The sequence below is a fragment of the Enoplosus armatus genome, chromosome 8 (assembly GCF_043641665.1).
Source record: "Enoplosus armatus isolate fEnoArm2 chromosome 8, fEnoArm2.hap1, whole genome shotgun sequence".
In the NCBI taxonomy this organism is placed as follows: Eukaryota; Metazoa; Chordata; class Actinopteri; order Centrarchiformes; family Enoplosidae; genus Enoplosus; species Enoplosus armatus.
The window spans coordinates 23,028,112-23,054,850 of record NC_092187.1 but is presented as its reverse complement, the minus strand read 5'-3'; the positions used below and the strand labels follow the sequence as shown (position 1 = coordinate 23,054,850).

The 26,739-nt window shown below is 41.1% G+C and overlaps 2 protein-coding genes across 5 annotated transcripts; one reads left to right on the top strand and one right to left on the bottom strand.

Annotated features, from left to right (window-relative positions):
- Nucleotides 1-1,221: 1,221 nt before the first annotated feature.
- On the top strand, nucleotides 1,222-14,979 carry gdap1l1 (ganglioside induced differentiation associated protein 1-like 1). 4 transcript variants are annotated; one of them, XM_070910701.1, is made up of 7 exons: nucleotides 1,222-1,401; nucleotides 3,392-3,400; nucleotides 6,281-6,473; nucleotides 10,128-10,301; nucleotides 12,552-12,646; nucleotides 14,433-14,547; nucleotides 14,636-14,979. In XM_070910701.1, the coding sequence occupies exons 1-7, from the start codon at nucleotides 1,222-1,224 to the stop codon at nucleotides 14,977-14,979; spliced, it is 1,110 nt and encodes a 369-aa protein (XP_070766802.1). The 4 variants fall into 4 exon arrangements, with proteins under 4 accessions (XP_070766802.1, XP_070766801.1, XP_070766803.1 ...); XM_070910700.1 differs by lacking the exon at nucleotides 3,392-3,400; XM_070910702.1 differs by lacking the exons at nucleotides 3,392-3,400; nucleotides 10,128-10,301.
- A 4,160-nt stretch (nucleotides 14,980-19,139) lies between these two features.
- On the bottom strand, nucleotides 19,140-21,442 carry fitm2 (fat storage inducing transmembrane protein 2). Its single transcript, XM_070910787.1, has 2 exons — nucleotides 21,270-21,442; nucleotides 19,140-20,359 (listed from the first exon to the last, which is right to left on the bottom strand). Exons 1-2 carry the CDS (start codon nucleotides 21,440-21,442, stop codon nucleotides 19,750-19,752), a joined length of 783 nt encoding a protein of 260 aa, XP_070766888.1. The 3' UTR covers nucleotides 19,140-19,749.
- Between the last annotated feature and the right edge of the window lie 5,297 nt (nucleotides 21,443-26,739).

The following is a 26,739-nucleotide window of genomic DNA, read 5'->3' as shown; positions in this document are numbered from 1 at the left end:
TTTTTCATTATGGGGCAGTATTTGTTTTTACTGTCCTGCACTCTCTTCACTCCCTCTGCTGGGAAACGTCGGTAACTGCATCATAAATATTTCTATTCCCTGTAAACTTTATGAGCAGCCCTGGGAGAAGTACTCAGATACTGTACTGAAGTAAAAGTACTAATACATTCATGTAAAAAAAAAAACTCAATTAGAAGTAAAAGTCCTACTTCAGGAAGTACAATCAGCTAAATATGAGCCTATTTAAAGGAAGCAGGAAATGTACTCGTTCTGCAGAAAAAACAATAGAGGATGCTGTTGGAGGCTAGCAGCTCGAGGCTCCATTAGCTGCTACTAGCATAACACACCTGAATCCGTGTCCGACCTGTCGACGGCCGAGTTGCATTGTGGGTAATGTAGGCGCCAGGTTTTGACAAGGAAGAAGGAAGCTTAGCATATGCCTTCTTTAATATAGTAAATATTGTGGAATTAAAAGTATTTCCCTCTGAAATACTCAAGTAAAATACAAGTATTACTCACTTTCCACCACTGAAATTATAGGCCTACACACATGTTGACATCTCCTTTTACTTTTAACGCACACACACGTCCAGAGGTTCACCCCGGCTCTGGCCCTGCAGTCTACAGCCTCCATGTCCTTACACGGAGCCGCTTGACCTTCCAGTGAAACGCTCCCTCCGCGGGTTTCCACCGCGCATGTTTGTGCGTGGCTCATCATGTGATGTTATACGGTTACACGCTGGTTTAACTGTAAAGCAGCAGCATGCTCGAGTAAGTGGCTGTTTGCATATGGATTCAGCTGTGCGGTTGTTGTTTTTTTGGGGGGTAAATCTCAGTTTTCAACACCGGAGCTGTCCGAAACTGACGGATGCTGCTGCCGCGTGAACCGACGATGCTGAGCTCGAGCTGCTGAAATCCTCTCTCTCTCTCTCTGTCTCTCTCCCTCTCCCTCTCTCTCTCTTTCTGTCTGTCTCTCTCCCTCTCCCTCTCTCTCTCTGCCTCTCTGTCTCTCTGTCTCTCTCTGTCTCTCTCTCTGTCTCTCTCTCTCTCTCTGTCTGTCTCTCTCTCCCTCTCTCTCTGTGTCTCTCTCCCTCTCTCTCTCTCTCTGTCTCTCTCCCTCTCTCTCTCTGCCTCTCTCTCTCTCTCCCCCCCCCCCTCTCTCTCTCTCTCCTCTTCTCTCCCTCCTCGCTCCTCTCCTCCACACGCACAAAACGCTCTGTCATGGCGTCTTCCAACCATGTTACCCCCACCAACTGTAGCTGGTGGCCCATCTCAGCCATGGACGAAGACGGCAAAATCACAGACGGGGAGGAGTGCGAAGAGCCGACGGCAGAGCTCAAACCCTTCAATAAAGACAGGCTCGTGCTGTACCACTGGACGCAGTCTTTCACCTCCCAAAAGGTAAAAAAAAAAAAAAAAAAAAAGGAAGCTTGAAAATGGAGGTGGCTCCACGTCTCTGCATGACATGATGCTTCAGCCTGTTTGTTATGATCAAAGCATGTTTTTCTTGTGCATGTTTGTTTCTGCACATACCTCCGGAATATGAATGTGATCCTGCAGCTGGGCAGATCTCCCATTTGAGACGTTTGGAGGAGCGCTGCAGCATGGGGGCTCGTTTCCTCGACATGTAGCAGGACTGGTGGTCAATATTCAGATGTCTCTCACTCACCACTGCATGAAGATCACCTTTCATATCTTTTCAACAGCTTCCACCTTTTATTCACACGGTGAAGCTAGTTTGTCTCCTTACGGCTGGTACAGTGTGGTTACAACCTATGAGCTCTGACACATGACAACCTAAATAATTGATTAAAATGATGTGCAAAACAAACCTAAGGCCACCTTCCCCCCCCTTCTGCAGCTGAATCAGACCATATGTTGTTATTGTAATGGCTTCTTGAAGTCTTCCTTCGGTTACCTTGGCGGACACTCACCTGTGCCTTTCCTGTTGTCTTTTAGCTATCAAGCTATTCAGAACTCTGAAAACAGACATGATGGATTCACCATAATAACCAGTATGAACAGTATGTATATCATTTGTATATCCACAAGGCTTTGCTTCACAAATAGCATGTTCATTAAAGGAGCACCCCGCCGACTGAAAACATATAATATATAACGTCTTCTGTGGCTCTGTGGAAAACAACCCCTGTGATGTCATAGTGATGTCATCAGGGTTGTCAAGATTAAATGTTTTTTAACAGTCTGTGTTTCAAACTGGGGGGCCTGGAGTGTGAAGACATGGTATTTTTAAGGCAGGGAGGATCGAATAGCGAATAGTCAGGAATAGTCCTGACGTTAATGTTAGTCTCTGCTCCATTTGTCTTTTAAAAAAAAATGAAACTTGCTTTTGGGGGTTTACTTTAAGACAAACTTGGTCCGCGACAGCAGTTGCTAGCAAGCAGAAAAAACGTAGCCTGCGTGGTAGCTTGGTTTTGTCCACATCCATTAAATTCATGATCACTCTCTCCTCAAGTAAATTTCCCAACTTTTTACTTTCGTCTACAAACGTTTGGTCCTCTCCGTCCTGCCGTTATTAGCCGAGCTGCAACAATTAGTTGATTAATCGTCTCAGTCATTTTTAGTGCAAAAAAAATGCCAAATAGTAGCTGGTTCCAGTTTCTTGTCTTTTTGTCATATATGATTGTAGATTATATACAGATGGGTGACAAATTAAAGGAAAAACCAACATGTTTTAGTGTGGAGTGGCTCTCACCAGAGACAGTCACAGACATCACTGAATGGATTCGTAGAAAGTTCATGTTATATCATTTTGTGTATTGGTGATGGTGGTGGAGACCATTGTCTTACACATTGGTCCAAAATCTCCCACAGGTGTGAAACTGGGTTGAGATCTGTTGACCGTAAAGGCCTTAGCATTTGATTCACATCATTTTCATAATTCAACAAACCATTCAGTGAGCCCTGGTGCACGGAAGCATCTGCGTTTGATATGTTTCTACACTTTTGTATGTTTCTGTTTTGTACTGTGGTCGAACAAAACAAGAAGTTTAAGGACGTCACTTTGGGCTCTGGGAAGCTGCGACGATCGTTTCTCACTACTTGTTTTACATTTCACGGACTAAACTCTTAATCTATAATGCAAGTAACGGCTAGTTGTGGCTCTGGTGATTACAGACATGAACTAGCTGTGACCTCTTGACGAGAACATGGACTGTGGGCTTATGGGAAATGGGGTTCCTTAAAGGCTGTTAAAAAACTGAAATATTAAATAAACAAAGATGTAAACTTGTGGAGTGAACAACACGACGTTTAGTTATTTGGGTTGTTACAAATCTCAATGGGATTTTGAATGAGGTTTTATTACTTTAGTAACAGTTGCATGGTGGGAAATGTAGGCTCCCGTGCTTATGGAGTTGACCCCTACAAGGGACTACAAGTCAGGATATCTCAGCCGCCGCTGCTTCGATTCTGCCTGTTCTGTTTTTAAATCTGCTTCTTGTAAGTTTCCCATAATTCATTTCCCCTTTAGAAAAATGCACATTCACTGTTATGAAATGACAATTGATTCATCTCTTGTTCGTTGACCTCCATCTGTGCCTCCTGTGGACTCCACTTCTACTATTTTGATAAGTGATTAATCGTTGGAGTAATTTTTAAAGCAATAATAGCAAAAGGTTTCTGGTTTCAGCTTTTCAAAAGTCAGGATTTGCTTGAGTTTTTGACTCTTGAGAATAAACAGAGCGTCTCCTGAGTTTTGGAACAGATCAGACGAAACAAGCACCTAGGTTTTTAGAAAGTTGTTAAGTCATTAAACCAAACGATTAATCGATTCATCAAACAAATAATTGTGGTTAGATATTCCTGTCATAAGAAGTGGCTCACCATCCCTGCATACAGCCCATCATGTACTCAGAACAGCTTTAGCTCCGTCTTTACCAACCGGAGGATGGTGCTACGGTATTTTCCTCTCCACTGTAGACCAACAACCTTGAGTTGCTGCTCAGTCTCATGTCGGTACGTCAGATATAAGACTCTATTGTTGGCTCACAGCCACTGAAGTCTGAGCTGCTGATTGTGCCGGTTGTCACTCAGCAGAGGGTAAACACCAGGCTCACTGTCACGATTATCACCGTGATCCTGGAGCTGGAGTGGCTGAAGTGACTTCACGATCATGTGTGACCGTGCTGTCAATGAACAGACTGCTTGGCATGTAGTAAAACTGCAGTACAATTGTGGCACTAGATGTGCACAGAAATCATGATTGTATGTATTTGTTGAATTGTGAATGGCATTTGTTGTTATGCAAGCTGATGCTTTTAATGGCATTTTGGGGGGTGGCTTTTATGAGATTAAGAGGCCAAGCACTAGGTTGTCGACTCCACCAGAATTGAACTGAATATTTTGTGCCTTAATATAACACAAATTCTCGCAACGTGATCTTGAAAGATAGTGTTATATTTAGTCAATCTTGTGTGACGTGGGAAACGCTTTTCCTTTCTCTGAAAAGACAGAAATGAATCCTAAAGTAAACACTTTGACAAAGAGACACTGAGCTAAGTGATAATGACAAAAGAGTCACTTCTCCAACGGATCAACGTTATCAATGTGAAGACAATAACGTCGTTAGATGTTCAGGGGGATCATTTACAAGTGTGCGTATGCCTCAGCAAGTTCCTGAGGAAAGAGGGAAGCTGTGCTATTGAATTTCTCCTGCACGTGTTTTTCCTTCCTCTGTGTTTATAATGCTTCACGACTAACTGCCACTGTAACTGTGCTCCTATGGCCTGAAGTGGGCCATACAGTATATCTACCTCACATGAGTGATGCATTGTGGGCACAACAGATATGATAGAGACAGATGGAGCTTGATACTCTGGCGTAACAGCACATTTAGAGGCCAGCTTCACAGATCAATACAGCACTGGCAACCTCAAGGCCTGCGGGTTGGAGATTTACACCTTCAATACACCGTTTGTGAGACTGTAGCTGTTTTCTGTCTGTGTACAGGGCGGTGCGTCAGGCATCTGGTCAGTCGTTTAAGAATTAGCTTCATGTGGTTGTTTGTGTGAAACTATGTGAGAAGTTGGTGGAACTTCTGCCGATTCATAGAGTTCAACAGACAACAACACTTTTTTTTTGGTAAAGCCAAAAAGTACAGGAACCGCTCATTTGATCTTTAATAATGTGTTGTATTTTTTAAGTTTATCATGTGTTTTATATGTAAAATCTTAAACCATTGACTGGTCACTATAGCACATAAATGTAGTGCAGTAAAAAGTACAATGCTTCTCTCTGAAATTTAGTGGAACAGAAGTATAAAGTAGAATAAAATGGAAGTAAATGTACTCATTACTTTCCATCAGTGTTAACAGACTAACAAACGTAGTAGTAACATATATTGTTAAGTAAGAGGAGTTTATTTTGTGGCCTCCGGAGCAGCTGAACTACTTGGCATCATTACCAAGCAGTGACTAATATTATTATATAACAAACTCTTGTTGCAACGGTTACTGTGTTATTGTGGGCGTCACCGAGGGACTCCTGGGCAGTGTAAGACTGGGCCCTGAAACATACAGCAGTGTTATATAGAAACCCTTGATTTAGTGTGCGGCACTGGTGGAGATGTAAAAAGCTTTTTCATTTATTTGACTTTGCAGCTGCATTCACAGATTTGTTCCTGCTGTCTGAAGCTGTGGTCCTCCTGTAATTACTCTGCTTGTGTTACTAAATCATTCAGTTTTATTTCATTACGCCATGTCTGGCCATGTTCAGCAAAACTCCCATTTTGCCGTTCCTCCAAAGCAGCCAAATGTAGCACTTTGTACCCCAAGAGTCATCTCTGTTCATTAATCTTATTCCCACTAATAGCTCTCTGTGGACCTTGGCTTATCCTTCATCCCACCAGCAATGGACGCTGACTGTCCTGGAAGGTCTTTGCTCAAACTCGAGCATGCTGTAAAGCATCTCATTATTTTGCCAGACCACACAAATATTTCAGCTGAGCCTATTTGTTAAGCTTTGGTAATAATGCAATAACTCTTTTCAACAATAGAAGAAATGATATTTGTTGAATTTTGTTGTGCAATGTTTTTGTTTTACTTCAGATGAAATGGATCATCAGTCTTGTTTTTATGTTACCAACAAAATGTCCCCCAGTTCACATGTTTACTGATTCATTATAAAGGAAACGGTGTGGTGTGTTTAGAGCGCACACGAAGCTTTCTCTGCTCTCGTCACTTTTTTGTAATAAATTCATGCTTTCAATGTCTGATGTTTCCTGCTCATCGTGTCGTGCTGCGTGTGCTTGTGATTGCAGGTGCGTCTAGTCATTAATGAGAAGGGTCTGGTCTGTGAGGAGAGGGATGTGAGCTTGCCGCTGCAGGAGCACAAGGAGCCCTGGTTCATGAGGCTGAACCTGGGGGAGGAGGTGCCCGTCTTCCTCCACGGGGAATCCATCATCAGCGATTACAACCAGATTATAGACTACCTGGAGAAAAACTTTGTGGGGGGTATGGTACAATAATTATGTGGTTCCCATCTAATGATGCTGTTTCTCTTTCTCCTCTTAACTTTCAACTTTGATTTTAAAAGCACAGACAGATTAACCCGCTGTGAGGCCTTAATAAGTCTTCTACATGGACCAACTGGTGAGAAAGTTGACATTGTGCCTGGGACATGTAGCTTTAGCTTCAGTCTTTCAGTACCATATCATGTACGCAGCCAAGTGTATATTTAAGACCCCGTTGACAAGATTCTTGTTTTAAAAGTCAGCTTGAAACATTAAAAAGTCATTCGGTGGCAGCGTTTTCAACCCACTCATTGACCTCACGTAGCGTTAAAATCTGCCAGGGACAGCTGTCGTTTTAGGTGTTTCTGACTAAACATGAGAATCCTGCTTTAGCTCACTTCTGTCTGAAATCAAGGACTTGATTTAAAAATGGCCGAGAATATAGAAGCACCCGACAACATATTCGGGCCCTCTAACAGGCCGTGGTTTTACTGTCACATTTGTGAAACCAACTTGCCATTAACTGATTTGATTTGATCGGGTTTTTGGGTGCCTGGTTCGCCCTGTTGTTAATCCAGCGTTGCTCAAGATACGGAACATGTCAGGCTGCAGTCTCCCAGTGTGAAGCTGGGGTAGCAAAGACAATTGGAACCCGTTCGAGGCCATCTGTCGTCGTCCTTGTACAATGTGTGTCAGTGTGTACTGTACTGTGAAGCTCGGCAAGTTGTTGCAACAGTGTCTTTGCACCAATGTCACCAAGATGAACTCCCCTGATTAGATCAGATGAAATTGGAGTGATCTCTTGGGTGTGTGTGTGTGTGGGGGGGTATTCATGGCAGCCACAAACAAGACACCGACACAAACGCAAAAGCGAGAATTTAATGATTAAACAAGCAATTATCAGTCTAACAAATAAATAAGTAAAGTCAATATGTGAAGTGTGAAATTACTCTGATTCAGGTTTAACAGCCATCAATGTCGTCTGCTGCCTTTGTGGTTCTGAGAGTAAGCAAACGTCACGATGCATACTCTTAATGCTGTTGTCTCGGTGTGTTGCGTGTTATAGTATCTGAGACATTATGTCGTTATGTAATGTCCTCAAACCAGTAAAGGCCTGCAGGATGTCGGCTAATAACTGGAGAACTCCCTTGTCTTTGGTTTAGTTTGTGGTCACTTGTTCGGAGCAGCGATGCTTGAAGGCTTTGCAGAAGATCTGGTTCACTGCTTGCTCAGTAATGAAAGGCTAGAAGGCAATAACTGACCCTCATTCAGACCTGTTCATTTGAGCTATTTGATAGAGTGCTGCATGCAGGTAGTTTAATTCATTTCTTTTGGAACAAGTTAGTCTGAAGTCGTACTCGAATCTGCAGCTTTCAATATTTTGTGTCCAGGCGTAATTAAAGTTAAGGTGTATTTGTTTTGTATGTTAAATGAATCCACCGCATGTTTTAAAACCAGACCTCAAGCTGAACATGCTTTTAGCCAGAAGTCAATCTGCTGGATAAGACTCACAGACATGCTTTCTCTCTGCGTGTAAATCCCTAATGAAGGCTGGCAACGTGGGCTGCAGCTGGCCTGGAAAGTGCAGATGTCTCAGAAAAGAGACTCTTACACCAGTGCAGAGCAGCGAAGTGCCGACTCAGACTGCTTTACAGCGTTGTTGAGATGCAGCAGAGCTCTCTGTTTGTCGACTCACAACGATCAAACAATCGGTGGCTCTTATATATATTCTGTAAAGTGCACCACTGACTCCAGGACAGTTTGAGCATGTTCGTCAGAAGGGTTTGGCTCTTAGTTGCTGATGTAATATTTCCACCACCGTGCTGCAGCAGACCACCTAGAGGACCACTGCATGGCATGCCCAGGTCGGCATGCCGGTCCTGGGACTGATTACTCAGCTTTCTGGAGCTCTGCCAGATGCGGCTCCACCCTCCACAAGCCTCTCCATTGGCCCGAACGTCCTCAAGTGGCCAACTGACTATCAGTGTCCTGTCAGCGCTGCCGTCCTTGCGTTTGGCTGGCTGTGACCCAGAGATAAAAGCTCACTCTGCTCCGCTAACCTGTCTCATCCTTAATACTGAGTCTCAGCAGCAGGTCATTAAGTTGAACACCATCCCTCCCAGCCGTGCAGCATGTCGCAGCCTGCTGAGTAGAATTAGGACAGCAAAACATAAAAGCTGGTTCCCTCAATAGTAAGGAGTCGTCATTTTGGGAAATAATCTTTACAAAAACCCAAGTGTAAGAAGTTGTTTTATGGCGGAGAGTTAGATGAGATGATGGATACCACTCTTATATCTGTCTGTTTAATATGTAGCTGGAGCCAGCAGCCAGTTAGCTTAGCTTTGCTTAGCATAAAGACTGGAAACAGCTAGCCACGCACCAGCACCTCTAAAGCTCACTCATCAACATTTTATATCTTGTTTGTTTAACCTGTACAAAAATCGAGGTGTGAAAATTACGATTTGCTGTCATGTGCCAGACTATTTATTGGCTTTGAGCAGTTGCCAGGCAACCAGCGGAACCCCCTGTAAAACAACAAATTTGGGGTACGGATTAAACAAACAATATATGTGTTAATTAGTGAACTTTCGAGGTAGGTGCAGCCAGGCTAGCCGTTTCCTCCCGTTTCAAGTCCTTATGCTAAGCTAAGCAAACCAGCAGCTGGCTGCAGCCTTATTCTTAAAGGGACACTAATTTTACTCATCAAGACCAGATTATTAGTGATGAGGAGTACTACTTATCCAGTGAAAACAGTTGTGTAACGTTGTTTTTCTGGTTCTGGAGAAGCTTTGTCAAGTTTGAGAAATAAAATCCTGACTGATGCGATCAGAGTAATCTGAGCTCGGGCTCGAAGACTAAATGTCGATATATCTCAGCCTCTGCTGCTTCAGTTTTGACCGTTTTTCAAATCTGTCTCACACCTTCATGAAAGTTCAATATGAAAGCACTAAAGCATCCCTTTAACAGACAGATACTGTATCAGAGTGGGGTTCATATTCTCATCAACTCTCAGCAAGAAAGCAAATAAGCGCATTTCAACTATTCCTGAGTGACAGCAGATAAATAGAAACAGAGCAGGTTAGTCGGGGATTGGTGTTTAAGTTTATGGTGTTGCCTAATTAACCCGTGTGTGTTATGAAACTGTGGCCTTGTGTTAGTGTGCATATTGTGTTTTTGTTCATCAGGATTGTCCTTGAATTTCATTTTATGGGATTAAACAGTGTTTTTTTTTTATCTTAAACCTGTTTACTTTTCCACTCAACATGAATTCTGAGAAGCTTGTTAGTCTCCAGGAGGGTTTTTTTTTACCTCCAGATTGCTTCAGTATTGTTTAAATGTCAGACTTTGTGAAACGTGACCGGTGGTGTGTTACAAAGAGCGAGGGGTGTCATCTGTTACCAGGTTACCATGCTGCGCGTCTATCTGACAGCAGTTATTTTGGGGATGTGTAACAGTAAGCTTAATAACAGTTGCTTAGAAACCAGGTGTTCTGGGAAGTTTATGAAAATATACCAAGAATACCAGCGTGAGACTGTGCTCTAGATATAATTTTATTGTTTTGTTTACACGTCATGTGGAACCTGTAGCCAAGACCTGAGCTGCATTCAAATGTTTTGTCTCTGTTGCTGTTTTCACATCGGTGTTTCGCCCGTAGACACGGTGGCGCAGCTGATTCCTGATGCAGAGTCGCCTCTCCACGAGCGCGTGCAGCAGTACCGTCAGCTATTGGATGGCCTGCCCATGGACGCTTACACACACGGCTGCATCCTCCATCCGGAGCTCACCACCGACTCTATGATCCCAAAGTACGCCACCGCAGAAATACGTAGTAAGTGAAGCCAGCTCACCGTATTGTGTAGGCACGATTGTTTATAAGTCTGCATTAATTACAAGAAGAACACAGTGGAAGTGCTTCACTCAAAACAGAAAAAAGTATACAGTATTATTTTTTTATTATACTGTATACTAGACAAACATTGAATCAAATGCATTTTGTAATTCGACAGATAAAACCAATTCCAGTAATATAAAAAAGAAAAGTAGTAAAGTAAAATTTTATAATTCAACATTTTGGGACATTAGTTTATTTGCTCTCTTGGAGCCTCAAACATGTTACTCTTACACTTCAGCTTTTGAACAGATTAAAAACGATATAAAACATGTTAATTAGTGAGCTTAAGGTGCTGGGAGGTGGTTTTTGTTATCTCTGGACTGAGCCATGCTAACAGTTCCCCCCTGTTTCCAGTCTTTGTGCTAAGCTAAGCTAACCACCAGATGTGAGAGTGGTGTCAATCTTCTCATCCTCCATCCTCCATCCAGGGTCCTGCCTGCTAACTAAGGACTCAGGACTCTGTAACACCTCTGCCAGATGATCTCAAACTGTCTGGCGTCTCAGTGGAGAACGAAGCCAGAACCCTGAAAAAAGAACAAAACAGACTGAACTACAAATTCTAGCGACTGAATCCTCTCGAGTGTGTATAACACACAAAGGCACAGCGTGTTCACAGAATCATCTCGTATTGTGCATCCATGCAGCATGATTTAATGTGACATGTGTTCTGCTGCATTTCACACACATTTAACATCCTGAGTAGATGCATGTGTGTCTACAGGTGTGTGTGGTGTTAGCTTTTTTGCATGTTAGCATCTCAGAGATTTTCTTCTCATTTAAAGTGATTGTTTATTGGCAACAGACGATGAATGTACAATGTGTAGAATGACAAGATAGATGCTATTTTTGTTGTATTTTTATTTCTGATACATAATATAAATAGATTTCAGTGTTTTGAACTCATGAATCTGAACATTTACAAGCTCTCGAGGTTGAATGAGCTTCAACTTTAGGACCAACTAGTCTTCCAAAGCAAAAACAACAGACAGGCATTATGAATGCAAAGCTATTAATCTCCCTTGCAGCATTTTCCACATCACCGGCAAACAAATCCCTGCTTTTATGAGCACGACGTGATTAACATACTGTGTAATTTGACGCTACTCAACACCAAAAAACCCTTAACGCAGCAGATCGTGGTGATGCCAGGTTTATACATCCCAACAGCTGATATCAGGCCTCCCAGTAAGTAATGCTGTCGACGTGTAAATGAAAGCGGAAAGGAAATTCTGCAGCAGAATTAATTATCCAGTTAAACTCTGGTCAGTCGGTGTTGTATCTATAAAATCCACCTGATGGAGTATTTAATGGAAGGCATCAGTGATGTTTGTGTGAAATTATCCACTTGTGTTTTATGTGAAATGATTTTTCCCATTAAAAACAGCAAAATGAGTTTTGCAATCATGAACTGAAAATTGTAAAAATATCTAAGGGATGATTTTTTTTCCCTGTTTTCACAAATGTACACTTTAATTAACAAAAAGGCCAAACGATTTCCTGAAACAGTCACTGTAGTTTTTAGCAAACTTTACTTAAACAGGAGGAAATAGTGCATTTGTTGCGGACTATTTTCAGCGGCGGATTAATCCACATTTGTTGCTTTAGCAAGTATTTCCGACAGCAGGACGGCGTATGTGGGATTGAGTCAAAATAAACTGTGTGTGTTCATGGTAATGAAGGAACAATCAGTGTAACAGTGTGGCTCATTCATGTGTTTTTAATAGTTTCTGGACAACAATGGAGCTCTATGGCACAGAGGAAGAAGATACAGATATATTTATATATATATATATATTTTTAGATATTCAGTGTTTGGTCATTTGTAGGCAATAAGAAATAGAATATCACCAGACTTTAACACTATGGGCTTATATAAACAGTATGTACTACAGATGACAGCATGAGTGTCTCCCTCTGCCCTCAAGGGACCATGAAGGGAGCACATGAGATAAGAAAAAGCTCTCTAATGATCTAATGAGACAGTCAGATAACTCCTCAGAGGCTTAAACACACTGATCCCGAAAATATGCAAGAAACACTGTGTTGTAAAGTATTAAATGTAAATAATATATACAGTTTAAGACTGATCTATGATTAGATGTTTAGATTTGTTCACCAAACAGTAGATCAAGACACGGTGTGTGTGTGTGTGTGTGTGTGTGTGTGTGTGTGTGTGTGTGTCTTCAGGACACCTGGCCAACGCTGCGACGGAGCTGATGAAGTTGGACCATGAGGAGCCTCAGCTGACAGAACCGTACCTGTCCAAGCAGAAGAAGCTTATGGTGAGTTTAAGTGTGCATTAATCTGATTAAAAAGTATTCATCTATTATTGTTCTGATGTTGTGATGTTGTACATAACCCCTATGAAATTAAATTAATTTATGCATTACTAATGATGGAATCAAGGTTTTGTAATGGGATTTAGGGGATAAATTAACTAAGGAACAATTACTAATTTAACTATTAGTTTCACAGTCTAAGGGCTTTTTAATGGGGTAAAACCTGCTTAAAATGTACCAAATAATATAAAACCATTACTTAATTTGTACCTTAAGGGCGTTTACATTTTAATTTATGTGAAAATTCAGGAAATTCTAACGTGGTTTACCCCTTAAAAACCCCTTAATCCACTCAGGAAAAACCCATTTAAAACCCCTTAATATATTAAAGTCCATTCATTTATCCATTAATTACACCCAGATATGGGATTGACCCCTGAAATACCATTTTAATTGATTGGTTAAGGTCCTTATAAGTTATAAACTAAGGGGTACCTGTAATATTTTCTAAATCCAGAAGGCCTTTACCCATTTAAATCCTTAAATATCATTAATTTGCACCTGGAAATATGTCAGACCCATGAACTGCATGTAGGAGCACAGAATTATAATGAAGGAGATAATATTTTGGCCACTCTGTTGGTTTATTTACCCCCTTAATATTTTGACTGACTACAAGTCAAACGTCCGTCTTTATTCGGGTTTAACAGTCTCATATTATTTCATTTCCCAAATTGTCTTGGACCAGATAATTGAATTTCCAAGTCTGAAGCTGAGGGGAATTGCATCATGAACAGCCTTCAGCAGTTTCCTCTTATTACGCTACTCTGCAGCATGCAGATCCTGCAGCACTGGCAGCACGTCTGATGTAAATACAGTTTATGTTCCCTGGAGGAAATATCCGGGGGTACTGATTTGATTTCCATCTGTTACAAAATACATATTTTACCATTTTACATTCTGCTAATAGTGGAGAGTGAAAAATATGAGAAAGAAACATGTTGTACACGATGGCAGGCTGAAAAAATTAGAAAGCAACAGCTGTTTCACCAGCGTTAATCTAGGAACGGCAGCGTGTTGATTGGTCGGTTGGTTGGTCCACTACTCTTAGTTAACGAGTTAGTGTTTTTTAATTAGCACTTAATTGTGCAGGTATTTGGGCTTAAACTTGCTGTACACATTAGAATCAGTGTTGGACAGCACTAGATGAAAAGCTAAGGGATCACCTGCAAGTCATCCTGAGCTGAACATGAAACATGGAAGCCATTTCTTTTTAATTCTAAAAACATATTGTCTTCCAAATATGTTGGTTTGCACACAGAAACGTCTCCGTCCAGGTGACGTGGTTTCACTCAGACACTAACGCTGATGTGACAGGTGACGTTCATTAAAGTCTGTCATGATCCAGTGTTAGGGGGCATGTTGGAGCTGCTAAACAGGAGCATGTCAGCCTTTTAACATGCTGACATGAGCTCAAGTGCAGCCTCATATATCTCTGTTAATGTGGCTGTAGACTTGTTTGTTTCTGCTTGGCTGTAACACATCAGTTATTTTAAATATTTTTTTAATCTAACATGGGGACAAAATCACATGCAAGCACTGAGGGTCATACATATTTTGTGTTTATTAACATTTTATTAGTGAACTCTACAAATCACCATGAGTCACTTTTCTTAAAGCACTTGGAGAAAAATGAAGTCCATATTTTAACTCCATAATTTTACCTTAAGTATTTCCAGCTATGCATCCTGATGTTTCCTTTTTTTGCCTTTTTTAAAATGATTTTCAGGCGAAAATCTTGGACCACGATAATGTGAATTACCTGAAGAAAATTCTGGGGGAGTTAGCCATGGTTCTAGATCAAGTGGAGGCTGAACTGGAGAAAAGAAAACTAGAGTATCAAGGTATGTCCGAATGATTATTATCTTTTATCATAACGGCACCGAAACATGTTTCCAACAGTGTTTTTATGAAATCTTAATTCCCTTGCAGGTCAAAAGTGTGAGTTGTGGCTATGTGGACCTGAATTTACACTAGCTGACGTCTGCCTCGGAGCCTTGTTGCACAGGCTCAAGTTCTTGGGACTTTCTAAGAAATACTGGGAGGACGGCAGCCGACCCAACCTGCAGTCCTTTTTTGTGCGTGTGCAAAAACGCTACGCTTTCCGCAAGGTCTTGGGCGACATCCACACGACCCTCCTGTCGGCGGTCCTACCCAACGCCTTCAGGATGGTAAAAAAGAAGCCGCCGTCCTTCTTCGGGGCCTCTTTTCTCATGGGCTCGCTGGGAGGGATGGGCTACTTTGCCTACTGGTATTTAAAAAAGAAATACATGTAGTGAATGCCCTCTTGTTGTGTTAAATGTCTGTGTATTTGTGTGATGTTTCAACTTTTCTGTAATGTTTTATGACTGCAGGAAAACATAATGAATCTATATAGAGAACACTATTACTTACCTGGGTGAACAAAGAATATTAAAACATTCCATAATAAGAAATTCTTGACAGCACATTTTCTGGTAATCAAGGCCTTCATCAAGTTTAATTTCTGGCAACTTGCAGCTTTTGTGCCGGCAAGTTCTTGTTTTTAACTTTTGTTGGAGGCATGCATCGGGTCCACTTGTTCTGAAAACTTAAAGTAGAAACCCAGATAAAAGGTCAAACACAGTAACACCAACAAGTGTTAACTGACCTTCGCATGCCACTATTAACATCATTACTCATACCTGCTCTCCACTCCTCCATCAGCCTGAGGTTTAACCAGTAAAACCACAGGAAAATGTACATGACAAATACTTTCTGAAAAGTGCTGTGCTGCCAGAAACTGCCACATGAAATGATGAACGGATGGAGGCAAACTTTAAGGGAATAGTTAGACATTTTGGGAAATGACGTTCTCGCAGAGACTTAGATGTTTAGATCGCCACCGCTCTCATGTCTGTCTGTCGAATATGAAGCTAGCTTAGCGTAAAGACTGGAAACAGCCTGGCTCTGTCCAAAGGTAACAAAATCTACCTACCAGCACCTCCAAAGCTCTCTAAACAACATTTCTTTAATCCGTACAATAACACGTTTGTTCCTCTCATGTATTACCTTTATTTTCGAGTCACAGCGCAAATCGCCCAATTTTCCGAAAAATGTTAGCTTAGCTTAGCATAAATGCTTTAAACAAGGCCCCGGTTTGCCCTAAGTATTTCCATGATGCTCTTTAACCATCTGGATGCAAAAAAGATTCCATCTGTCGCAAACTAGAAATGACATACGTCCTTACTCTGTTTGTAAAACACAAGCAAAATATGAATCTATTATATTTATAAACAGAATATTTCTTTTATCCAGATGGTTAGAAGAGTCTGAGGATTCTGGAAAGTTCTTGGGAACAGCGATAAGAGTTGTTGAATGATATTCTGGGTTTTTCAGAGTGGATGTTTAGACTGTGACTCGATTGTAATTGTAATACATGTCAGGCACAGACGGGGGCTAGCCGTTTCCAGTCTTTATGCTAAGCTAAACTAACAAGCTGCTGACCGTAGCATCGTGTTTAACAGACAAAGACGAGAGTGGTATCGATCTTCTCATCCGACTCTCTGCAGTAACACGAATATGTTCATTTCCTAAAATGTCGAACGACTCGTTTAACTAAGTGAACACCCTACACACAATAAAACACAGAGACACACGTGCGCTCAGAGTCAGTTTATTTAGAGCACCACACACACACACACACACACACACACACACACACACACTGGTCCACTGTCACTCTCTTTGTCGCCGAGCAGGAGCTCAGGTGTGACAAAACTTGGGTGTTTGAAAAGTTACACTTGGCTGAACTGGTGGTAAAATTGTAAATTCTGCATCTATGGCACAATAGTGTTGCATTAGGTTTTAGGATGTATATTTCATTGCATGGGTACTTTCTTGTTGTGTAAGCGTTTCGTGACGGGTGGACACTGAGGGTGTTGTGTCGCACCAGAGGCAGAATTTATGATCACTACCCAACATCAAAACCACAGATTTCTAAATGTCCTGTTGCTAATTGTAACCTTTGAAGCACCTGCACTGTACAGTGTGTTGGAGATGGTCCCTCAGCAATACTGAGCAAGAAGAATCACTGCGGCTTGTTTGTCGCCGACTCCTCCTGACAGGTGCAAGATTGTTTTTACAGATAGATATTTTTAATTATACATCGTCTCATTTATTTTACCGTGCCGAATTTCTAACGAGCTCAAAGGTTAAATAAGGGGAACAGGGGAGGAGAAGCTGACTCGTCTGAAGGCTTAAAAGAAAAAGCCCCCCCCCGGCTCGCCTTGCCAGCTGTCTCGTTTGTTGATGCAGTGTACTTTTCTCGCTCCACACTCGGTTCACCCTTAATGGGAGCTTTTCTGCTTTTTTTTTTTTTTTTTTTTTTTTTGTCCCAGTCAGACCTCCAGGGTTTGACATGTTATAATTCTGCTCCTTAACTGTGCGCTCTTTAGGTTTAACTCATTCATGTGAGCTACTGGCTGGAGTTGTAAGCTGCTTTTGGTTTTAAGGCTGGTTATACAGACAGACATTCTTGCAGTGAGGACTCACAGTGCAGTGTTTCTTTCCATCATTAAGGAGGATAACTGTCAAGCCTTGGACAATGAAGATAACTGACCTGAGTTTTTCCGGTTAGGATGCTCCCTGTTTTCTCCTGCTTCAGGAACTCGTCTCTGCAGGTGCTGATTAGCAGCACACTGCAGCTGTGGCAGAACACGTTGGAACCAAAGACGACGATCAATGCTCCTTTAATAGCAGCGTCTCCCCGCTGCGTCACATCTGATAATAAATCTGATTTTTCATTTAGGAAATTAAAGCTCCAGTTCATTGTGTCCAATGTCATGTTTGATAAGGAGAGCGCAGTATAGCCATATAGATTTAACTGTTTGGAATCAATCCTGTATGCCTGCAACGACATTAGAGATTATGCATTAAGGGAAACAGGGAGGTTATTTGTTTTCAAACTGTTCTTGCATGAGCAGCAGTGATGTAAATGGCACAAAAGACAAGATTTAAAAATATATATCTGAATTTTGAAGCAAGCGAGAGGACACAAGAGTGTAAAGTACCATCTCCTGTTTGCTATTTAATCACAGAATTCGCTTCATTGTTATTTGTGTTGACTTTTTGATGCTCAAACATTCACATATTTTGTTAATTGACAAATATCAGATGACAATAACTTCGGGTGGAAACGACAAGAAACTTCACAACCAGCCAATAACTGTTGGTACATTCTGATTAATGTGAACACACCTGTTGCTTCTTCTGACTGAAGTCCTGCTGCCTGAGGGGTTGGATCTGTACTTCTTGGAACACACAAAGAGTTCAAGTCGAGAAATCCTAGTTGTGATTTGTGGCCATTATATTTCACTATAGTATTTTTTTATTTTTTACTTTTTATTTTTTATATTTCTATATATGCATTTATTTATGGTGCTTTTTATGATGTTTGTTCATAAGCCTTAATTTATTCAGTTGCCATCAATGAGAAATAAATAATGAAAATGGAATACACACATTCTGGTTTTTATTTGACCAAAGCCCACCATGTTCCCATCACTGTAGAGCTTGTAATTGATTATTTGACACGTCATGAAAATGCATGCATCAATGCTGGATGAGTTACTTGTGACATTGTTATAAATATTCTTAAAAACACTGCTGTGATTAACACATACCCAAGTTTCCCAAAATTCCCCACTGTAGGATGAGACTGGCATTATTCTACGTTATCCTTACTGTCAACAAATCCCATGAAAAGAACAAAACCATCCATGTTTTTACAACTTTCCTACCCCGTCTGTGGCACTCAGCCTCGAGCCCATCGGTTCCCACTGAGGACGTCAATACTCAATAACAGGGCACAAATACAAACTTTCAGGTTTTAAAAAGCAGTTTCCTAAAACAGCTGGGTGCTCTAGTTTTCAGAAATTGTTGGGGACTATTTTCTGATGCTGATTAATACTTGAGTATTTGAGTACTTGAGTAGTGCAGTGCCTGTGTTAATCATTTCTATGTTTTTAATAGCTTTTCGACAACAATGGAGCGCTACGGCACAGAGGAATAATATATATTAGGCTTTGGCAATATTTGACAAGACTTGTTAGTAGATTAAATTCAGTTTTGGTCTTTTCATGGTGTTATTGACAATAAATAAAACTATCTGCTATTTGATAATTGATTAATCGTTTCAAAAGCCACACATTCTCCGGGTCAATTGTGAGGATTTGTTGCTTTTCTTTGTCCTACATGATAATTGAATGTCTTCGCATTGTGTACTGCTGCTTGGACAAAACAAGACATTTGAAGATGTTGCCTTGGGCATTAGGAAATAATGATAAAAATAGTTGATATTTCCAGCCTTAACCGTTAAAAGGATTTTAATAATAATTTCTACTTGCAGGGCTGACTTACAACTACGTATGATGAGATGTTGAAATTATCTTTATATCTGCTAGTCAAGCTCTGCGTCCTCTGCTCAAACCTTTCATATAGTGTAGACACACAGTCACGCTGACCCCAAATGGACAGCTCATTTAAACAATACAAGTAGAATGAAATGTGGGCCCACTGTAGTTACTGTCTGATCAGATTTTGTTCTGTAGGTAGTTTCCTATAAAAACAATGAATAGCTACTGTACATTGGTCTGCAGAAATACACGTCATCAGTGCTATACAACTGGAGCTGTAAACATTCTCAAGTGTTCATCTAAAAACTGTGATTACTCTGAGTAAAGCACTATAAGGCAACAAACTGGGAGACAATGGTGTAGCATGCGAGCCACAGAGGCTGACGGTGAGAGGCTGAAGCTGGGCAGCAGAGCAGCGTCTTGCTTTTATCTCAGATTACCAAGAGTCATTTCTGGAACAGCAGCTGCCAAACACCATGGAGGAACTGCAAGCCAGGCATCCTGTACAACACGACCTTTCTGTGAGGAGGGAATAACTTAAAATAACTTAAAATAGCTTAAAATGGCATCGCCAGCTTGGACCCAGAGGCAGATAACATTGACTGTAGTGTGCTGTTCGGAGGATGGCAGCAACATTAGCAACAATGTTGTACAGGAAAGTATGACTGCAGATTAGGCGTGTTGTTTCTGTTCTTTTGGGTGGCGCTGAGGGGGGAGTCCTGGTGACAAAGGTTTTAGATACCAAACCCGATACGTCAGATGCCACCCCAACAGGCCGCATATGGTCCCTAGCAACTTGTGAGACGGATCATGGAAGTAAACAGAGGTGCAGGCGAACATCCACACCCATATGATCACGATAAGATTCAAAGCCACGTAGAGCAGGTTGAGGACCATCCTGGGCAGTGCAGAGAGACTGGCCGTCTTCAGGGAGGCCATAGGGGCCGTTTCCTCCACGATGAAGAGAGCAGAGTAGGCCAGGATGAAGGAGTGTCCCGAGATGTCATAGCCGTGCCAGCGGAAGCCGGCTCGTCTGCAGCTGGCTTTGGACGTGAACTCCTTTTTGATAACATCCATGGTGTCGGTTTCAAAACACGAGCCGGTCATGTCCTCAATGTAGAAGAAGGTCTCGGTGCAGATGTACCAGACGGCTGTTGCCACCGCCAGAGACAGCAGCCGCCGGCCGAGGAAGGTCACACTCCTGCTGAAGGAGGAGTTGGAGATGAGGAGGAAGGGCGTCAGCAGCAGCAACGTCCAGCCCCAGGACACTTTGACAAAATACCTGTATGGAGGAACAGGGCACTCACATTAACCCTCTGGGTATTAATCAAGTTGTTTACCCATCTTAACCTGTCTAACTATTTACCACAAAATCCACATTTTTCTTCATGAAAACTCCATCTTTAACAACACCAGCCAGCCAAAAGACGACCAGTATTCCCGCACTAATTCACACTGGAAGACAATTTGTTCAACAGTAGTAAAGTAGGGTACATTGTAGGGCTGCGACTACTGATTATTTTCATTATTGATTAATCTGCGTTTAATTAATCTATTCATTTTGTCTATAAAATGTCAGAAAATAGTGGAAAAATGCCTTCTAAACTTCTTCAGAGGTCTAGTTTTGTCCGACCAACAGTCCAAAACACAAGGATACTCAGTTTACTATCATGCAGTATATATGATTAAATATAAGAGTATAACTATGCACCCACTGATGATTTGTCTGCTAAAGCTGGAGTACACATGAAGGAGAAACATTTGGATTTGTGGAAAGTAATTACTGTAGATTTTATTCAGAGATGTAAAGAGAGACTATGTTACTGCTAGAACTAGGAATGAGACAATGCTTTGTATTTTGCTAAAATGCTAAGCTAATGTTAGAGTGGATAAAAGCCTGTTCATGGCAGAGTAATGACCTAAAGTTTGCTAACATTTGCCCAACATTAAACAAGCGTCATCAGCATAGCAAACCGCTACAAAGCCGCAGCTGACCTTTGACCTACATTACGTTAGCGTTGCTAACAACATTACAAAACAGTCCAGAAAATCTGAACAATTCTCGATGGTACTTTCACCTTTCTGTCATCAGCAGCTCACCTTACAGTAAGCGACAGGTGTGCCGGTGAGCTTCAATTCACCAGTTCTGTTATCTAACGTCAGCTAGCAAACAACATACTGGCACTACTTACACATTCAGGGCATTTCTGCTGCTGCTGAAATATGTCTGCGGGACGAGCTCCAGCTCTTTCAGGATCGATCCCACGGCTGAAATCAGTAAGAATATCCAGTGGAAGTTTTGACGGACGGCTGGTATCCTCCAGAGTGCCATCAAATTGTCCACAATGACATCCACCGCCGCCATGGTGACACCACTGACCAAACGAGACGGGGCAGGAGTGACTCTGACGTCACCGCGGCTCAACCAATGAGGTTTCGGTCGGGTCTTCGCGCTCTTCTTCTTCTTTTGGAGTTTTAACGGCGGTTGGCTTTTCTTCTTCTTCTTTTTTAAACGGCGGACCGCAGGCCGGTAACTTCAGGTGCATACCGCCACCTACTGTACTGAACAGTGTACTACTGTATACCAAATCAGAGTGAACCGTTGTTTTGTGACCCCTATTATATTATATTATATTTTATTATATTATATATTTCAATAGATATATAAACAAATAAAGGAAGCATGCACCCAGAGACACAAGTATTTCCCCAAGCCCTCAATCAGAAGCAGGTGAACAAAACCAGTGGTTGAATGTAACTGGATTTGTCCTCTGAAAAACACACAGTTCCTCAAAAAGAAAAAGAGGGTACAGGAAGGAGAAAAAACATAAAGGAATTCATGCACATATGCAGCAATCAATATTAGATTAGAACTAGGTTATGCATTTATGTTTGAACTATTTCACTAACATTTCACTGTAACTCAAACTGTCTCTGTTTGTCACCTGCAGCCCAATCCACATTCCCACACAGCCTCTCCCTGCCTATGATAGATTTACTACCACTGCAACATGTAATGTACTTTATTATCATTTATCTGAAGTATTCTTGCCCAGAGAAACAAAGCAGAATGTCATTTGTCCTGTATGTCCTTTTTGTTATGTTGGCAGTAACTGTAACTGAAAGTCAGGGAAAATACGAGTCAACAATCAGCCTTAATTAAACATGATTATTTCAAGATGTGGAGGGATGGTTGTGTCCATAATCAGACAATCAGATTTCCAGACTTCCAACAGAAATTAAATAGAACCGGGTCAAGTCTAATTCACACGTGATTTATTGACCGCTCCATTATGGCTACAATTACTAGACACTGAGATATGTGTATAAAAGACATATACATAAAAGAGAATACAGAATTCTTCAGGATCATTGTTTGAGCTATTTTAAAGTATGAGAGACGAGAGCTACGCAGACAGACACTCTCACACGCTCCTCTCTTGCTCTGGTTCATGTTTGCTCAGACGGAGTCTTGTGCTGTGGCATGTGGATGTAAGTCAGGGGGTCACGCTGTCAGGTTTTATGGCTCACGCTGACCTCAATGCAAGAGGTCAAACGCAACCACACTCACAGGCACAATGTGGACAAATTGAAATTGTTGAATGTTGCAAATAGTTGAGGATCTGACTGAATAACAGACTCACTCATGAAGACTAGCAAACTGAAAGTCAAAATCTAATTAATTCATCTTTCTCTTCTGAAGACATTTGTTCAAGCTATAATTGTGTATGCGCTTAATTAAGGTGATATTGTTTATATGTATTCCTCTAACTCCACCTTAAACCTCTTGGTGTATGCGCTTCATCACAGGGGATAAATCCATTTGGTATCTTACACGAAAAGGTGAAATGTTTCTGTTAACCAACAGAAGGGAGAAACTCTACTGGAACAACTACCTGCATGCATTCATTATAATGTCAGGTTACAGGTCCATTTTAACTTTAGTTGTGCTGCGTGTTCAAACAAAGTTTGGGAAAACTTTTAAAATACTGTACTCCTTAAAAATTAAATCACTTAAAAATAGACATTATACTCTTGCAATACAATACAATTGAGTCTCTTATTAGCTTCAAATATGTAAGTATTGCACATTTTCTTTATCAGAATGACCCTGAATGAAGATTTATTTGATGTGAATAGCTGCATTCAAGATTTATGATGGATTATATACACATGTAGACTTTTAGGTGTGCCTAAAAACAAATGCCACAAGATGCATTTTGTCAGCCTCAGCCTGGAACAAGCTACAGCAGGAACTGAGGCTGTCCAGTAGGATTCCCCTCAGGGATTTTAAACTACTTTTACTTCTACTTTGGCACTTTTGCAGCTGCCACTTTCATGATTTGTGTTCTATTTCTGTCCCTGTATTGAATGTCCTGCCTGTCTGTAACTTTGTGTTGTATTGTTGACCAGGTCTCTCTTGAGAATGAGACCCCGTGTCTCAGTGAGATAACCTGTTTAGATAACGGTTAAATAAATGAGAAATAAATCAGACTTCTGATTACAGAACAGTAACACAACTAGTCAGTGACATCTCTGAGGGTTTTGGTGAAACTGACGGCAACTATGAGCTCACAACAGTCCCACAACCAATAAATCAAATTGATAAAGTAAATCAAAAAAGATTTAGTAAAAGTAATTTTTGCTCAGGTTTTACACAAATCAAACCAAGTCACTAATATTTCTAGCGTCATGGGGTCAAGGGTCAACTACTAGAGTGTGAGTAGTTCACTAAAGCATCATAACCAATAAATAACACAAACAACTACTGATGAACTATTAAAGCCTCAATTGCCATAAATAAGAATGGGACACACCCACATTTTGATGCTGGTGCTTTCATCACCATTTATTTATTTATTTATTTATTAAGGACCAGGGCTATTAATATGTTGATTTACAGCGAGATAGACCAATCTGTTTAAACAGCAGACGGGACTGGAACTGATCAGGTTAATGTGGAGCTAATGTCTACTGTGTGTGTAAATGATGTGTTGTTGTGTCTTTTATTATTTGTTTTATATTTATCATTTGTCTTTACTAATGCTGTATATATTGACCTTGTGCACATGTCGCTCTTGAAAACGAAATCTTGCTCTCAACCGCTCTAATAAAGGATGATTAAATAAAACACGACAAAATAAATAAGATAATAAATAAATGTTCACTGGCTGTGTGTAAAACTCAAGATATTCCACAGCGATGGAGATGATGACTCGGAGCAACAGGCATCTTGACTCTTGCTGAGTCAGCACGATTTTAATGCAGGAACATAAATCTCCCCTCATAGCATCTGATGGCAGGACAAAGTTTGTCCTTGATCTCTGATTTGGCAAACGCCTGATGTTTGGCTGATTGTTCTTCAAACACAGATGCCAGACTGCAAACTCTGGCAGGAAGCAAAAAAATGCTTCTTAATTAAATTTCTTCAGATTTATTTTTATGCAAGACAAAACATTTGATGCATATACTAAAATACAGAAAATGGTTCACAATTTGTGTCTATTGCTGCTGGACTGCAGATATCCCAATGTGAACATGCTAAGAGCAAACACTGAAGGGAAACTCTTTGAGAATGAAAATCTCAAGCAAATGTGAGAACGGGGGTGAAACCTTAGAAACTCTCCTGCAGACATCTTGGCTGGTTGATCAAAAGGTTGAAGCTTCGCTGTGCAGAGTGGAAAATGTTGCTGTGAATTATTAAAACAAACTCTTCAGACTGAGGTCGTTCCAACACAGAGGAGGAGAAGCAGCTCACTGACTGTTCTGTTTCACTGTCCACCTGCCTGCTGACACTGCAGAGAAAGGTGCTTATTGTAATATTTATACTCCTTTTTTTTTAATTTATATGTACTTCTCAGAGAATTATTTTGGGGAAATGATGAGGAAACACAATTAGATTAAATTAATTTTGACAGATTTTATAGAAACACATGAATCCACAGTTTAAACCTGCATTAATGAACTGTTTTTGCCACTTGAGGGCAGTGCAATTCATTTGTTGTGTGTTTCTGATGAATGTCCAACATTCACCCTCCTTTTAGCTCTGTTTTGGTCTCCGCCATCTCCAGCTCTTTAGCTGCTAAATGCTCCACTAATATGTTGGTAGTGTGCCGTCAGTTTATGAGAGATTTTATCTGCAGAGGCTAGAAAGCTTTGACAAGAGCGGAGACAGTGAATAAAAACAGTAAAGTCGCTGGAAAACCAAAACAATGAGCTGAAAGACGCTAAAACACTGAGCCATAATAATCTCGGTGGGTTCATCGCTACGAGCGTCCCATTTTAAACATTGTCATTTGATCCCTTGTTGATATAAAAATATTGATTAAAGCATGAATCTTCTTCACATGTCGGCAACAAACGTTCCTCTTGAGCTGACACAGTTTTATAGATTGTTTAACACTAAACACTAATTCCGAGGGCTGTAATTCAGGTGTAAGTACTGGAGTTTTGTGGTACTGTTTCCCTGCGAGAGGCACCAGCTGCTGTGCTGTTACTCAGGCGGAGCTGAAAGGCCCGGCTGACACCTGAAAAGCTCTGGCTCAGGGTCCTCAAATACAGTTGGTACGAGGTTTGTTTTATGTTCCCTCTCGGGTAAACACAGGAGGCCACTGAGTTCTCCTCTTCACCTTTCAGACACGACAAGGTCACAGTGAGCTTTTGTATGCAAGCGCCCTGCAGTGTCTCGAACCAGACAGATGATGTCATGCTGCAGGGGGTGAGGGAGGGTCTCCGGGAAAACCGTCTGGTCTGGTCTGGTCTGGTCTGGAGAATCATCCTCTCCCACATCCTGCAGATGTGGATATTTCTGTATTTTCAATATAGAAGAATAGGAAATTGACTTATTTCAATTCTTTTGACTGTGTGTGTTTAAGAAAAATAAACTAAAGCTGTTCACTCACCACGGCATTAACACGCATATGTCTCAGTAATGATTCTATCACGGCACCTTGGCTGTGGTCGAATAGTCAAAAAGTTACGTCCTGTGTCTTTTCCTTAACACTCTTCCTTGACCTCGATGGAAAACGTCATGAAGTCAAGGAAAGATGTGAAGGAGGCCACATAATTATGCACGTTTGATGTTATTGACGTGGATGAGCGGCTGAATAGTGCGTCACTTTAAATGTTGCTGCTGCTGCAAGGAATCGTGGGACGGCGTTATCTCCTTTCCTTTTCGTAAAGGACGGTCCAGTGAAATCTATGCTGCACCTTTCCTTCAACCAGCTCTCATCTCAGGGTCATGTGACCAAGCAGTCCAACCCAACAGGATGGAAAAAATGGACTGCGATGAGATTTGGTACAGATATTCATACAGTAAAGAGAATTAATCCTAAGGAATTTGGTGACCTCCTGACTTTTCCTGTAACGTCACCAGCAGGTCACTTATTAGTAAAATATCTCCTCATCTACTTGATGGATTGGCACAAATTCTTGGTTCCCAGATGATGTATTCTGATGACTTTCTGTGGATCTCCTGACTTTTCCTCTCGCGGCACTATGTTTTGTGGATTTGACAGAAACTATTAGATGGATTGCCATTAAATTGTGATGTAATTTTACTTTTTGTGCCGTTATCAGATCAACATTTTTATTTGTTTTATACTTTTGTACCCGCAAACCCAGTGGCTTTCCCATCATTGTCAGCTGAGATGAGAGCTTAGT